We start from the raw sequence: 15607 nt of genomic DNA, 5'->3' as shown, positions 1-15607 counted from the left end.
TAAAAAGTAGCTAGACTGCAAAATCAAAGAATATATTCAATGATTATTTTTTAAAAAGATTACAAATAATGATTTGAAAATTATAATGTACTACGCCCTTAGAGGCCTCTTGAAACACCATATCAAGAGAACATGACTAATAAGCAACATCAGTAAAACCTTTGTAGTTTGTGTGCCTTAGATCTTTTCATGAAAATACACTTTTTCGAATTTTAGTCTTCTGCTAACCTATAAAGTTACTTTAGGAGCCTAGAAATACATGTACAAAATTTCAGCTCTCTATCTCTACTGGCGGCCTAGCGCCAGGCATGTAAAATATCAACAGATAACGGTAGCACGGTGGTTTTAACAATATCTCAGCAATGTGCAGGTTTTAAGCTCTTCTGCATATTTCAATTTAAACACATAAGGCCAAAGTTATAATATCCCAAAAATCTTTTGTCAAAGTCTACTCTACACCTAGCGCCAGTCAGTTTTCTAAAATCATGCATTTTATACCTGTGAAAATAGAAATCGCCAGCGCTAGGTGTAGAGTAGACTTTGACAAAAGATTTTTGGGATATTATATCTTTGGCCTTATGTGTTTAAGTTGAAATATGCAGAACACCTAAATTCATCTTCCAAGCCATTCTCTAGGCATTTAATTTTTTTTATGAAATAACGGGATTTCAAAACTGCCCTTTGGAAAGGCCTAAAAAATATTTTTTTTTGTCACTTTTTTCACTGCTTATAGTTACAACTTATTAAGATATTATGCTCAGTTAAAAAAAATCGGCGCCTCCAGCACCAAAACCGGCAAAAACTGGCAGTTAAACTTCTGTGCCCCTACTTGCCCCCCTCTTCGGCCAACAGTAGTTATCTCAAGAAGTAAAAGAAATATCAACACAGAGAAAGAAAGCTTTTTAAATAAAACTGAACTAAGTAACCATTACACATTTAATTTTGGGACTTTCCTTCTAGGCGCTTGTGGAGCAATAGACCCACCAAAACATTAATGATATGAGTTCTGAGCTTATTTTTATATCAACCGGATTTTTAAAAAAATCTTTTGTTACCATAATTGAACTCAGTAACATTTACAGATTATATTTTGGGACTTTTCTTCTAGGGGCTTGTTTGGCAAAAGACCCCCAAAAACTAAAAATATGAGTTCTGGACTTATTTTTAAAGATATCAACCTAATTTTTTTTTGAGACAACTTTTTTCACATAACCAAACTTAGCAACCTATACAGATTTCATTTTGGGACTTTCCTTCCAGATGCTAGTGGAGCAAAAGACCCCCCAAAACACAAAAAATATGAGTTCTGAGCTTATTTTTAAAGATATCAAACTGATTTTTTTAAAGAAAACTTTTTTAACATAACAAAATTTGCCACCAGGGTAAATTTTTTTTTTTTTTGGGGGGGGGGGGTAATTTTAATTTTATTAAATATTTGGTATTTTTTTTGTTAGAGATTTTTTATTTTGGGGCGGTATTCAAAATTGTTTACCCCTCCTAAATGGTTGATATCTTTAAAAATAAGTCCAGAACTCATATTTTTAGTTTTTGGGGGTCTTTTGCCAAACAAGCCTCTAGAAGGAAAGTCCCAAAATGAAATCTGTAAATGTTACTGAGTTTGGTTATGTTAACAAAGTTTTTAAAAAAATTAGGTTGATATCTTTAAAAATAAGCTCAGAACTCATATTTTTAGTTTTGGGGGTCTTTTGCCCAACTAGCCCCTAGAAGGAAAGTCCTAAAATGAAATCTGTAAACATTACTGAGTTTCATATACGTCCAAGAGGGGGGGTAAAGTGGATATTACCCCCCCCCCCCAACGAATTTGGGGGTGCCCCCCCCCCCAAAAAAAAAAAGCTTGGACGCCCCTGCTGAGTTCGGTTATGTTAAAAAAGTTTCCTTTACAAAAATCAGGTTGATATCTTTAAATATCAGCTCAGAACTCATATTTTTGTGTTTTGGGGGGTCTTTTGCTCCACAAGCCGCTCAAAGTAGAGTCCCAAAATGAAATGTGTAATCATTACTGAGTTCAGTTTTATTTTAAAAATTTTCTTTAAAAATTTGGGGGTAAATTTTGGGAAGGTAAACAAAATTTGCCCCGGCCAACAGGTTTCAGGGGGGGTAATTACCCCCCCCCCCCAAGCAAATTTTACCCCCCCCAAAAAAAAAAGCTTGGACGCCCCTGTTGAGTTTGGTTATGTTAAAATAGTTGTTTTTAAAAAAATCAGTTTGATATCTTTAAATATCAGCTCAGAACTCATATTTTTTGTGTTTTGGGGGGTCTTTTGCTCTACAAGCCCCTCAAAGGAAAGTCCCAAAATATAATCTGTAAATGTTATTGAGTTCAATTATGATAACAAAAGATTTCAAAAAAAAATCAGGTTGATATCTTTAAAAATAAGCTCAGAACTCATATTATTAGTGTTTTGGTGGGTCTTTTGCTCCACAAGCGCCTAGAAGGAAAGTCCTAAAATTAAATGTGTAATAGTTACTTAGTTCAATAAAGGTACTAAGAAAGAGAGGGAATGTCTGATTGAGCCAATAGGAGAATCGCATCGGAATTTACATTGGATCTCATTGGTTGAAATTATGTACACATTTTCCTACGAAGGCATGTTTTTTTTCATTTCATACATACATAAAAGTCAGCTGTTAACAGTATATTTTCTTAGTAGAAAGCTTTGCGGAATCAGAATTAATTGCCCAAAAATTTCGTTTACAATTTGAAAGCTTGAAACAAAGTTGGATTCTTAAAAAAAAAGTTAGGCTGGCAACTCGCTGGTGAGGCAAAATTATTTTTGTGAAAAATCCTCCAAAATCGAATAAAAAAATTTACAAAAATGAAATAAAATCTTAAGAGGGTTATTAACATATGATTTTGTTTAATTTTTGTAGATTTTTAATGTGCTTTTGGATGATTTTTCACAAAAATAATTTTGCCTCACTATCGAATAGCGAGTCTATCATTTTTTAAGAATCCACATCAGCTTGAGTCGAAAGTAAACAATACTTTTGTCTGCTAGGAATGTTCTCTCTTAGATTTGACGAAAAAAGGGTTCAGAATATTCTTCTACTCTTCTATTTCTATTCTTAGTTCAGTTTTATTTAAAAAGCTTTCTTTCTCTGTGTTGATATTTCTTTTACTTCTTGAGATAACTACTGTTGGCCGAAGAGGGGGGCAAGTAGGGGCACAGAAGTTAAACTGCCAGTTTTTGCCGGTTTTGGTGCTGGAGGCGCCGATTTTTTTTAACTGAGCATAATATCTTAATAAGTTGTAACTATAAGCAGTGAAAAAAGTGACAAAAAAAAGATATTTTTTAGGCCTTTTCAACGGGCAGTTTTGAAATCCCGTTATTTCATAAAAAAAATTAAATGCCTAGAGAATGGCTTGGAAGATGAATTTAGGTGTTCTGCACATTTCAACTTAAACACATAAGGCCAAAGATATAATATCCCAAAAATCTTTTGTCAAAGTCTACTCTACACCTAGCGCTGGCGATTTCTATTTTCACAGGTATAAAATGCATGATTTTAGAAAACTGACTGGCGCTAGGTGTAGAGTAGACTTTGACAAATGATTTTTGGGATATTATATCTTTGGCCTTATGTGTTTAAATTGAAATATGCAGAAGAGCTTAAAACCTGCACATTGCTGAGATATTGTTAAAACCGCCGTGCTACCGTTATCTGTTGATATTTTACATGCCTGGCGCTAGGTCGCCAGTAGAGATAGAGAGTTGAAATTTTGTACATGTATTTCTAGGCTCCTAAAGTAACTTTTTAGGTTAGCAGAAGACTAAAATTCGGAAAAGAGTATTTTCATGAAAAGATCTAGTGTGCCTATTGTCAAGAAATCTTTATATTTGGATAGATAATCTTTAATTTCTGTTCTTGTTATGGATGTTGTCATTCTTGTTAAAAGCTTTTCCATGATTAGGGTCCGTCAGTCCGGAACAGATAGCTTTTTTTCGATAATTTCAGCATGTTAGAATTGTCCTATCGGTTTCAAACTTTGCATGATGATTTCTGTAGTATTTAGGTACAATTTAGAATAGATAGCAACTCTATACTCATTACCAGAATGTCTGTACGTCCATTTTGAACATGTTGTTTTTTTTTAACTTTTTTAATAACAAGTTATTATATGATATAATTACCCGATTGATCTGAATTTTGGAATACTGATTCCTTGGACAACAAAGTACAATAGTAAAAGCGAAGTAACACTATAATCAAATCCTAAAAATGTAAATATGTCCATAAAAATTATCCTGTATCAAGGAGTTTTTCAACAAATTTACTTACAATTTTGCTTCGACTCTTATACATTTATTTTGGATTTTTCAGTTCTGATAATCTGTCATACCGTTTCGGGCTTTGCTTTTATGGATGCTGTCATCCTATTATGTATGAAGGAATAAGAAAAAAGCAATAGATTTATTTTCAAACTAATAAACAATAATTTTATTTTATAGTGATGAAATATTAATTTATCGAACTATAGACAAATTATTTTATATTAAATATAACAAAACTTGAATTACTTTTATGATTTTATTTTATTTTTAGAGAAAATTGTCTGTAAAACTATACTATACATGATTTTTCATTATGGCTGAGAACCAGTACTAATTCAGCAGATATTAATTGGTTTCAAAGCCATACTGAAATAATTATTCTTGTATTCATTCGAATCTGGAAGATAGGAACTGGTTCTCATCCATACAAAAAATTATGTCTAGCATAGTATTACATCCAGTTTTCTATATAAAAATGTCCAATCATAAGATTAAAACCAGTTTTTTAGCCCGTGCCTATGGCATCTTGGCAATAATTGTACATTTTTTAATCCGTGGAAAGGTGTTTATAATACAATGCGAGAAATAATTATTGTTATTATTTTTCAATGATTGCTGTTGATATTCCGTAGTATACTTCATCATCCCAGCAAATATCTGACACAGTCATGTAAAATATTTTCTCAAATTTATTCGAATCCGGTGGATAGGAACCGGTTCTCATCCATACGAAAAAACTATGTCTTGCATCGTATTATATCCAGCTTTCTACGAATACAAAAATGTACAACATAAGATCAAAACCATTTTTTTGCCGGTGCCTTCGGCACCTCTGGGCTAAAAAACTAGTTTTAATCTTTTAATTGTACATTCTATATCCGCCGAAAGTCGTTTATAATACGATACGAGAAATAACTATTATAGAATTTATTCAAAACCGATTAACATCCAGTGGATTAGAACCGGTTCTCTGCCAAACGGAAAAATTATGTCTAGCATCGTATTATTGTGGTATCCGCCTAGGGTAAATGGCAGACACCAGAGTTCGAATAAAGACTACGGCAGTGTGAACAGACGTGGACACCTTACTATAGAGAAGCTACGCTTCTCTAGCATTCACTAGACAAGAATCAACATCTATTTCAGTTGTCACTTTATTGAAGGTGTAAAGGATACTAAAGCTATATACAACAAACATTAACTACAATGGATAGGAATAAATAATCATAACATAAAAGCATTGTAATACATATACAATAGTCAGTTTGGGCAATCATGAGTCCCCATCCCTGGAAAGGGTGGGGGGAATTAAGAATACAGTTAACCATAATATAAATACATATGGATTAGGAATAAAGATAGTTAAAGATAAATCATACAGTAAAACATAGGTAATTGCAATGGTTAGGTAGATGGCTATCCCTGTCTGGGGCAGGCAGGATAGCCCATGGAGCAGCACAATAGGTAGATAAGCATAGAGGGGTTGAGTGGTGCAGGGAAGCACCTCTCGTTCCTTCCAGGTGGCGACGCCGGTTGGCGTCCCATACATCGACTCAGACTCGCTGGGTAGCGCCCCTCGGCTCTTGCTGGGGGCGACAGGGGTTACGGACACCGGTCCCCTGTGATTGAGGCTGAGGTCCAGGCCAACCCGGTTGGGTTCAGCCGCTCCTCCCAGCACGTTGATCCTGGCCACTATGGTCCCAATCTGAGACACAGACTCCTGGGTAGCCGCGGCCCCAGCGGCGGCAGCTAATTGGGGTGACGGCTGGGCATCTCCCTCCAGGTGGACCTGGGTGGCAGACGGGTTGCATGCAGGTTGTTGGGCGGCCTGGTGTTTCTTCATTGCTTGGTCCCAACCGGTTCTACACTTGGCGGCTGTGTGGCCATTGAAGCGGCAGCGCCCCTTCGTCCAGCTGGGTCCCATCAGGCCGGCTTCCCCAGGGTGTATCAACCTGCCAGGTCTCTCCTCCTCCAGTTGGGGCACCAGCTGACAAACAGGGTCTCCCCTACTAGGGGTCAGGCGGTGCTGGGCTGCTTGTGGTGGCTCCTTGGTTACATTCAGCCTCCTCCCCATACACACAGGTTCCTTCCATCCAACAGCGGCTCTCCTCCCCTGGGTGGCGAGGCCAGCCTCGGCCTTAGCTTCTGCAGGTGCTTCTCCACATGAGGGATCCTGCCTCTGGGTATGCCAGGTAGTTGGTAGCAAAGGCCGTTGATGGTGCCAGTCGGAAAGGGGGCTATGATCTCTGGGGGGTACCTGTGGCCAGTGTGTGGACAGGTACCCACAGGTGGACCAGCAAGGCCCAGAAGATGCCGTACTGATGGTAGCCTGGACTGTATTCCGGACTGTCAGCAGACTGTTGGTAGCCACCTGAGTTGGGCCAGAGTTGCCAGCTGGTATTGCGTCCCCGCCAGGCTCCGTCAGCTGCTGGTGGGGAGCCCCTGCGGTGGTTCTGGTTTTGGCAGGTGGTGGCCTTCTTATTGACTCCCCTAGTTTGAGCTCTGCATCCTGGTGGGCCTCCATCTTCAGCAGCATGGGGGAACTTGGCTGGGACATGTGCAGTGGTTCAACAAAGTAGCGGCATCTGGTCTTGGAGTGTGGGGGGACAGCCTCACTGCTGCGGGTCAACCCTGCTCCCTCCGTGCTGGGTAAAGTCTTCCACTGCGGCAGGTCACCAGTCCCCATCCTTAGGCCGGTCCCCAGTCGTTCCATGCCTGGGGGCTCCCAGGGAGGCTTGGGTGGCGGCTCCCCCACCCCCAGGTACGCGTCGGGCATCTGGGTGAAGGGCCTATTCCCCTGGGACAGCTCCCCATCCTCCAGATTGGGGAGGCCAGTGCCAGGGAGGACCTTTCCACCCCAGAAACAGGTGGTACTGGCCCTAGGGCTGGGCCCCTTTGGAGTCTCAGTTCTGGTAATAGTGTCCATCTTGGGGCTGGCCACTAAGTTTCTGAAGCTTGTCACCTTCTCATTAGGCTCAGTTGCATCGTTCAACACCCCCAGGAGGACACCTACAGGTTCAGCAATCCCCAGTCCAGTATTGCTATTTCTCGTACGTTGAGCACCAACTGAACAGGAGCTGTGCAGCGGACATTCAGTCATCCTTCCAGACAAGGGCATCTCAGGGACCAGGGGTCTGTGACCTGGCATGTGTTTGATGTTCACTGTACTCAACACCGTAGGCCAAAGTAATAACAGAAGCAGTATCTTGTAGATATAGGAGCAGAGTAGAGTAGCCGCACCGCACGGAGGTTCGAGCCGGCTCACCCCTAGTATAAATACTATAGCTGTGTAATTAGGGTGGTAGTCCACGTAGCCGTAGGCTCGGTCCTCCTGGCTCAAGAGTTTCTGTGGCTGGCGCGCCCCCATGATAAGTAGCAGGGGGTTGGTCTGTTTGTGCCAGCGTCTTGTTTAACTGTTGAGCCTGAGTTGTTCTCCTTTCCAGTATAGCTCTTGATTTCTGTGGTAACCAGCGGATCTTAGCTTAAAGGTAACAGGGAATATGTTAGGTATCCCCAGATGTCTCTAGGAGCGTATCCGCTAGTAGATATATGGATAGGTAGGCTATCTATATATATACATGGCTACACGCCCATATATATATATATACGTGTATAGGAATATCCCCAGCGCTAGCTAGCTTTTCCTCCTTGCTCCAAAAAAATCACGCTTCCTCTGTATATAGTTCACAACTATGAAGGTCGATGGTCCAGGTACACACCACCACTGCCCAGTGTGGGGCAGCAAGTCAGGCTATGTCCACAGGGTGGGCGTACTTTCGTTCAGTTACCATATCAGTTTCCAGTGTTGGTTGGTGAGGTTAGTATTCACTTACTTGTACCCATGATACAAAAAAACAACCTTATTTATCACTTGGGTATTTATATATACATATATTTGCTTCACTAACCATTCAGCTTTGAAGTAGGGTTGGCAGGCTAGGAAGATGTTGAGGGTCTGAGCGGGTTTAAGGAACTGGTTTAGTTTTCCTTATCACACTGTAGACAGGGAGGGAGGAGCTTGCAAGTTTTTCTCCTAAAAAAATATCTCTGATGTATGCTATAGAATGGCCCCTCTCCTGTGTGGGTGTGTGTGTGTGTGTGTGTGCGTGGAATCTCCTGTCCTTGTAACGCGCGTCCGCGCCGTCAAATCCGCGCACACGGGGAAAACGCGCTCTCACCCCTCAACTCGCTCTCTCATTGGTCCGCTTCGTCCGTTGGATTTATGATATTTTCCGCACTCTGTTGCGCTATCCGTGAATGGCGCTCTGTGTGTCCGATCGCTAGCCCCACACTACAGACGGACTTAGTCTAGTGTGGGTAGGAAGGGGGAAGCGCGTGAGGGGACGGGGGTAACTCCGTCCGTTCCCCCTGTGAGGGAGGGGGGGTAACTGTGTGCTGGTGTAATAGGGCCTTTTCTTCTCAATACTAGGTTTATCTATTATATCACCCTGATGGTATTTGCCTTCAATGGAGAGGGGCCCCTCCCCTTCCCTTGGAATAAGGGGTGTATTGTTGTTATTGTGCTGTGGGCTTGAGATTGTTTTGATTGTATATCAGGGTCTTTATTATGTTACATCTAGCTTCTATTTCTGTCCTTATCACAATTGCATAACAGATTTGTTTACCAACTCTGTTCTATTTTTAGCTGTTATCACAATACACAATAATCCAAGCCTGTTCTATTCTTAGATTTATCACAACACAACAATTTGTTTGCCAAGCTTTGCTCATAAATCTATTGTTTGGCCATCACACTAGGGTGGTAATCCCTGAAAATGTGATATAATATCTGTTTTCTAGATGGGTGGCTGCGTTGTAGCCTCTCAGGATACTCGGAGTTGACGTAGTTTTTCTCTGTTCTGGTGCACTACACTCGTATGTTAGCTCGCAGCTTGCAGCTATGTGGCATGTTTCAGCCTATCGGCGGCAGGGAATGTCCCGTCCTGCTAGCGCCGCTTGCAGCTATGTGGCGTGTTTCAGCCTATCGGCGGCAGGGAATGTCCCGTCCTGCTAGCGCCGCTTATCCAAATCCAGCTGATGGCGGCAGGGAATGTCCCGTCCTGCTAGCGCCACTGGTTCGGATCCTGCTATCTCTTGCAGTAAAATTGGCCTATTTTCAGCCGTTTACACTTATTTGGCTTGTTTCAGCCGGTCCGCAGGCCTGTTTCAGCCCTTTTGGCGCTCAATTCTCCGTTAGATATCAGCGCTGCTCGCGGTTATTCATCAAATTTCGCTGTCTCGCTTCCACAACTGCCGGATGCAGAGTTAAACTTTGCTGTCCAGGGTGGGTAATTCAGGTTGCTTGCGTCAGTTTTGCCAGATTCACTGCTGGGAGTACCTTAGCCTCAGATGCGCGTCTGCTCTACACTTGTGGTTCGCCGTAATCTCACACAGCTGTCACCAAAGTTGTGGTATCCGCCTAGGGTAAATGGCAGACACCAGAGTTCGAATAAAGACTACGGCAGTGTGAACAGACGTGGACACCTTACTATAGAGAAGCTACGCTTCTCTAGCATTCACTAGACAAGAATCAACATCTATTTCAGTTGTCACTTTATTGAAGGTGTAAAGGATACTAAAGCTATATACAACAAACATTAACTACAATGGATAGGAATAAATAATCATAACATAAAAGCATTGTAATACATATACAATAGTCAGTTTGGGCAATCATGAGTCCCCATCCCTGGAAAGGGTGGGGGGAATTAAGAATACAGTTAACCATAATATAAATACATATGGATTAGGAATAAAGATAGTTAAAGATAAATCATACAGTAAAACATAGGTAATTGCAATGGTTAGGTAGATGGCTATCCCTGTCTGGGGCAGGCAGGATAGCCCATGGAGCAGCACAATAGGTAGATAAGCATAGAGGGGTTGAGTGGTAGGTCTGGGTACTAAAGAGGGAAGGTTTGATGATTACTTGTGACAACAACAGTTTGTGTGGGGGTGATCCTATCAGGTGAGGGCAGGTTTAGATCCTTGATCCTCAGGGTTGAGGTGGTGCTGATAACTTGGTGGTTGAAGGGGAAGGTTCCGGTGCTTAGGATGGGAGAGGGAGGGGTAACACCCCCTCCCTCCATTTGTAGGACAACTGAGGGATGAAACCAGTACCGTTATCTGACATATTTTCAGGTGGCTTTATAATTGTAGAATAACAGGATTTAGCTAGGTGCGCAGCATCACTATAATGTCTTGGTTTCTGCATGGTCCAGAGCTGCCGCATACCACATTATATCAAATTATAAACAGTTTTCGGCGGATATTAAAATCAAAAATGATAAGATCAAAACTGACCTATCGATTTTAAAATATTTATTTATAAATTACTAGAAAATTGTCTGTAATACGATGCTATACATGCTGAGAACCGGTTCTAATCCTGCGGATATTAAACAGTTTGGAGAAATTATTTTATTCCTTTTCGTTCATTGATTCTTGATTCTGAAATATAATTTTAAAATTAGAAAATCAGTAACTGATTCCCCCTCCCCCCCCCCCCCTTCCGATAAAAAAGAAAATTCATTTTCAATCCTTATAATATATAAAGTAACAGGATGTCTGTTTGTTTGTCTATACCAATGGATCTCGCTAACCATTGTACCGATTGGGTTCTCCTTAACAGGAAAGCTTCTCAAGGGTCCCGGGAAGGTTTATAACTATTTTGGGGGAGGGTACCACCACCCTCCCAAGCCTAGAAAGCAACTTAGACATTGGACAAATTAAATAAAAAAATAAAAATGTACCCCCACCCCTTTATTCAAGTGCCCCTAGTAGCCACTAGTTATTAAAAAACTAACAAGATGTCTTTTAAAATGACTGTATGATTATGATATAGTTTCTATGAGGTCCTAAAGAGGTTTTTAAAAATGTATTTAGGGGGGGGGGACCATAGCCCTCCCAAGAGAAATCTCCTTGCAGGGAAGGACACTGGGCGTTGAATTACACTGGTACCCAAAGTTTTATGAACATGCTCTCTCTTTATATTTGGTCCAAAACTTTGATTAACTCAATTGACTGGTTGGTTCAATTTTGCAGTGTCCAAACTTTTAATAAACAAATAATTTTAAGAAGGGGTTATTTTGATTATGATTATGAGGGGTTAACATTTCTTAATGGTTGGCTTAACAACTTTGGGGACTTCTGATGAATTTTGTATTGGTTGATTCATTAAGTTAAGTGTTCATACGTTTCAACCACTAATTCTTATTTGTAGAAGTGGTAATTTTGTGTATAATCATTGGGGATGTACATCAAATTATTCCCATTGTCTTATCCCTTTATATCCCTGCCCTATTTACCTTTATAATCGGTTTCTTCGTCTTTTCTGTCCTCTCGCGGCTTCAAATGAAATCTTAAATCAGTTTTAGAATAAAAGAGCAAAAAAATTCAGTACATCCAACCCTTTTATTATACAAGTAACGTAAATGAAGAAAATCACACAATGTGACGTCATAAAAATGAGGGAGATGCGAGGAGAAGTGGAAAAGAAACCCCCTAGAAAATGGATGGATAATCACTCATTTTTATGACGTCACATGTCGGATTTTTGAGCGATTTCCTCAGTAACAGGATATCTGTTTGTGTGCCTGTGCCAAAAGATCTCACTAACTGCTGTACCTATAAGGCTTTTCTATAAACTGAAGCTTATTATAGGTCCTAGGAAGATATTTATCTATTTTTAGAGATGGAATTTTATCAAATTTCCCCCTCCTCCAACAAATACTTTTATTTAGGGTGGTGGATTAATCATCCCCCCACCCCTTCCCACACAAATATTTATTTCATCCCTGTAGGCCCTTAAAGGCCTTGGTAATCCTTATAATAAAGTAATAGGATATGTGTATGTATGTCTGTGTGACTGTCTGTTTGTCTGTCTGTACCGAAGGATCTCGCTAACCGCTGAACTGATCGGGTTCTCCTTAACGGGGTATCTTCTCATAGGTTACGGAAAGGTTTATAACTATTACGTGGGAGAGTATTACTACCCTCCCAAGAGAGATTTAAAATTTTTTTTAAAAAATTTAAATATTTGAGAGACTTGAACGAAACATACAGAGATATCATAGAATTGAGACTTAGTGCCACTAGAGAGCTCTAGGGGCGTAGCCTAACGCCCACTCTTTTAGAAGCTCTTAATAGTGCCTATGAAAATGACATCATATAATTTAAATGACTAATGATAGGCCAATACACAGATTAAATTACAAATGACAGGCCAGTACACATTTTATTTGACCAATAGTAGGGTAGTATGACTTCATTTTTTACAGGCCCTATAAAAAGCTTCATATTTGTCTATACCACAAATAAGATAATAGTGTTTGATACTCAACTTAATTAGTCCCTAAAGTTGTTGAGCTAGCGAATAAGAAAATGTTATCATGAAACTTTGGGGACTAGTGTAATAAAAAGCCCAATTAGCCCTTTGCCTCCAAACCCAAATAATTTTAATCTCTAACAAAGAAAGTAAAAAAAATTTTTCAGTGAAACTTTTCTTTCCATATTTACTATTACAATATGAATAATCTACATTCCTCTCTTCTACCTATCTAATGCAGAATTTAGGATTGTAGTCTTGGGAACTTGTGCGAATAATCTTTTGTCCTCTTCCTGTATCCCTGACTAGCGGCTACGCCCCTAGAGGCCCTTTAAATGTTTTTTTTTATATTTATATTTATATTTTGCGTTTGACGTTTATGTTTTCATTGAACTCTCTTTCTAAAATCGAGAAATAAAAAAAAATTGAAGGGTACCCTCCCCCAAAATACAGTGTGTTTTATTTTACGAGAACTTTTTTGAAAGCAATTTTACCCCACTTATAGTAATCAGAATTTAATGATTAATGGCTTATTTTCTTCGATTTTTAAGGCAATTAATAGAACAACAAAAAAATATTTCAGTTTTTATTTAAACTGTTTTTAACCTATTTTTAAAACGTATATAAAAAATATACTATGACACCAGTAAAATCAGACTGCAGAGCCTAAATTTGAATTAAGTCCCCAATAAACTTTTTGGGGGGGATTTAAATATTAATTTTTACTGTTGCCGTGGTCATTTTGACCCAAGCAAAAGGTCTTTTTTTTATTTGGGTAAACTTCGTAGCTTTTAGAGTGTTTTGCTTCATAAATATTGTATTCTGGTATAGAGTAAAATTAGGCCTTATGATTTTACTATAAAAATTCACTAAAAAGTTAAATCTTTACAATATACCAATGAATCAACACTGACATGTTTGTGTTCGTTCACCTATTTTAAACACATAAAAATTGGCTGTAAAGGGTTAAATTTGATGACAAGATGACATGATGTCAACAAATGTTTATGCAATACAACAAAATTATTTTTGACACATATACAAATATGATATAAAATAAGATTATTTAAACTTATTTTTTAAAAATATTTTTATAAAGTATGTATCTTTTAGGTGTATAGTTTTCATTCTTTTCATTTTAATTAAATAAAAATTATTTAACTACATTGTAAATAAGTCACTTTGTGAAAACACTCTTTCGGAAATTATGAACTATTGAAATGAAACAAGAAATCTTATTGGTTTAACTTTAGCATTATGTGTTTTATTGTATTATGTTAAATCTTTTACTTAAATTGATTGTTTTAGAAAAAAAAAATATTTCCATCAAACAGAGTAGAGTTTTTTTATTATTGTATTGATATAAACTGAATCATATAAAATTGTTCTGTAAGAAACAATTTAACCCCAAACTAAAAGTTGCTTTTGCTTCCGTCAAAATGATCACAGCAACATATAAAATTAATTTTTAAATCCCCCAAAAATAGTTTATTGGGGACTTAATTCAAATTTGGGCTCTGCAGTCTGATTCTACTGGTGTCATAGTATATTTTTGATATATGATTAAAAAATAGGTTAAAAACAGTTTAACTCTTACAGATCGGGGGGGGGGGGGTCATATTGACCCCCCCTCTATTTTTTCAATGTCATTTTTTTTGTAGGTAAGATAGAGAGTTGTGACTTCATGACTTTTTAAGTTTAGTAATTATATGTCGGCAAGAGTTGATTTTATTAGAATATCTGGTCTGTGTCGGTCGTGGTGTCCGGTCAAAGTCGGTTGGGTAGCACCAAAATTTAAAAAAATTCTAAATAAATCTTATTTTCTACATTATGACTTTGTATATAAGGTAGAAACCTAAAATTTTTTTGGTGAATACTGAGATATCAATGACCTTATGAGAAAAGTGGTGTTATGACCGTTTGACAGCACCCTGACCGACTTTATGACCGATTTTTGTCCGGCTTTTACTACAGACATATAGCATGAATATCGTGGCTTCTATTACAGCTAGAGACCTATAAATTTTCTTGGTAAATCCTTGAGCAATAATATACAGATAAAAATATTAATTGGCGCCGCCAACCGCCGTTTTACCGCCGTAACCGCCGAAAATTGCGGTTTCCGTTATTTGCCGTTTTTTGATGATGATCAGAAAAAGTAATTTTTTTGTTATGAAAAATAAAAGTTCGTCCAAAAATTTGGTCATCCTAGCTGCAAAATTGGCCGCTCTACAGCTGTTTTAAAATTTAGCGGCTGGCTGCTAAAAAGCGGCTAAGGAGCAGCCTGACCGCTATGACTAGAAAAAGTAATTTTCTCTAAAAATACACATGAACCACCAGAAAAAAATTTTACGTCTTTATCTGTAACAGAAGCCGAGATAGAGGGGGAGGGTCAATATGACCCCCCCCCCCCGATCTATTAAGGTGGGAATAGGGGCCCGATCTGTAAGGGTTAAAAAGTACAGTAAAATCTAAAATTCAAAACTCAAACTCGTATGCTCAAATATTCTACTTTTTGCAAGAATGGCTGCTAAACGCTTCAAAGTTGAGATATAGAGCTAAAAATGTATACAAATACTATAAGGAACAAGTACTAGAACATATCAAAGTTTGAAGGTCATATCTCAACAAGGGAGGGAGTACTGGCCCCCCAAAGTCGACTACAGAAAATCCAATTTTTTTCTTGCAAAGGGTAGAAGATTTAGGTAAAGAAAAATGCGCTAAAACCATTTTTAGATGTTGACACCTAAGTTTTGAATTTTAGATTTTACTGTACTTTTTAAATAAAATCTTAACCCTTACAGATCGGGGGGGGGGGTCATATTGACCCCCCCCCTCTATTTTTTCAATGTCATTTTTTTTGTAGGTAAGTCAGAGAGTTGTGACTTCATGACTTTTTAAGTTTAGTAAATATACGTCGGCAAGAGTTGATTTTATTAGGATATCTGGTCTGTGTCGGTCGTGGTGTCCGGTCAAAGTCGGTTGG

General features: G+C 38.7%; 2 protein-coding genes across 2 annotated transcripts in view; both read right to left on the bottom strand.

Moving 5' to 3' along the window:
• Positions 1 to 4420: 4420 nt before the first annotated feature.
• Positions 4421 to 15607, bottom strand: part of LOC145306985 (uncharacterized) — a 46859-nt gene continuing 35672 nt past the window's right edge. Inside the window, exons 7-9 of the mRNA XM_080149326.1 lie at positions 11603 to 11655; positions 10721 to 10745; positions 4421 to 4951 (exon numbers count right to left, since the gene is read on the bottom strand). Coding sequence (XP_080005452.1) covers positions 4894 to 4951; positions 10721 to 10745; positions 11603 to 11655 — 136 coding nt within the window. The 3' untranslated portion in view covers positions 4421 to 4893. The remainder of the gene's footprint in view (positions 4952 to 10720; positions 10746 to 11602; positions 11656 to 15607) is intronic.
• On the bottom strand, positions 5712 to 8698 carry LOC145307522 (uncharacterized). The gene is made up of 3 exons (XM_080149977.1): positions 8204 to 8698; positions 5755 to 8165; positions 5712 to 5717 (listed from the first exon to the last, which is right to left on the bottom strand). The coding sequence occupies exons 2-3, from the start codon at positions 7660 to 7662 to the stop codon at positions 5712 to 5714; spliced, it is 1914 nt and encodes a 637-aa protein (XP_080006103.1). The 5' UTR covers positions 7663 to 8165; positions 8204 to 8698.

This window comes from Acartia tonsa, chromosome 15 (assembly GCF_053477335.1).
Source record: "Acartia tonsa isolate MP-2025a chromosome 15, ASM5347733v1, whole genome shotgun sequence".
Taxonomy (NCBI): Eukaryota; Metazoa; Arthropoda; class Copepoda; order Calanoida; family Acartiidae; genus Acartia; species Acartia tonsa.
This window is presented reverse-complemented; position numbering and strand designations above follow the sequence as displayed.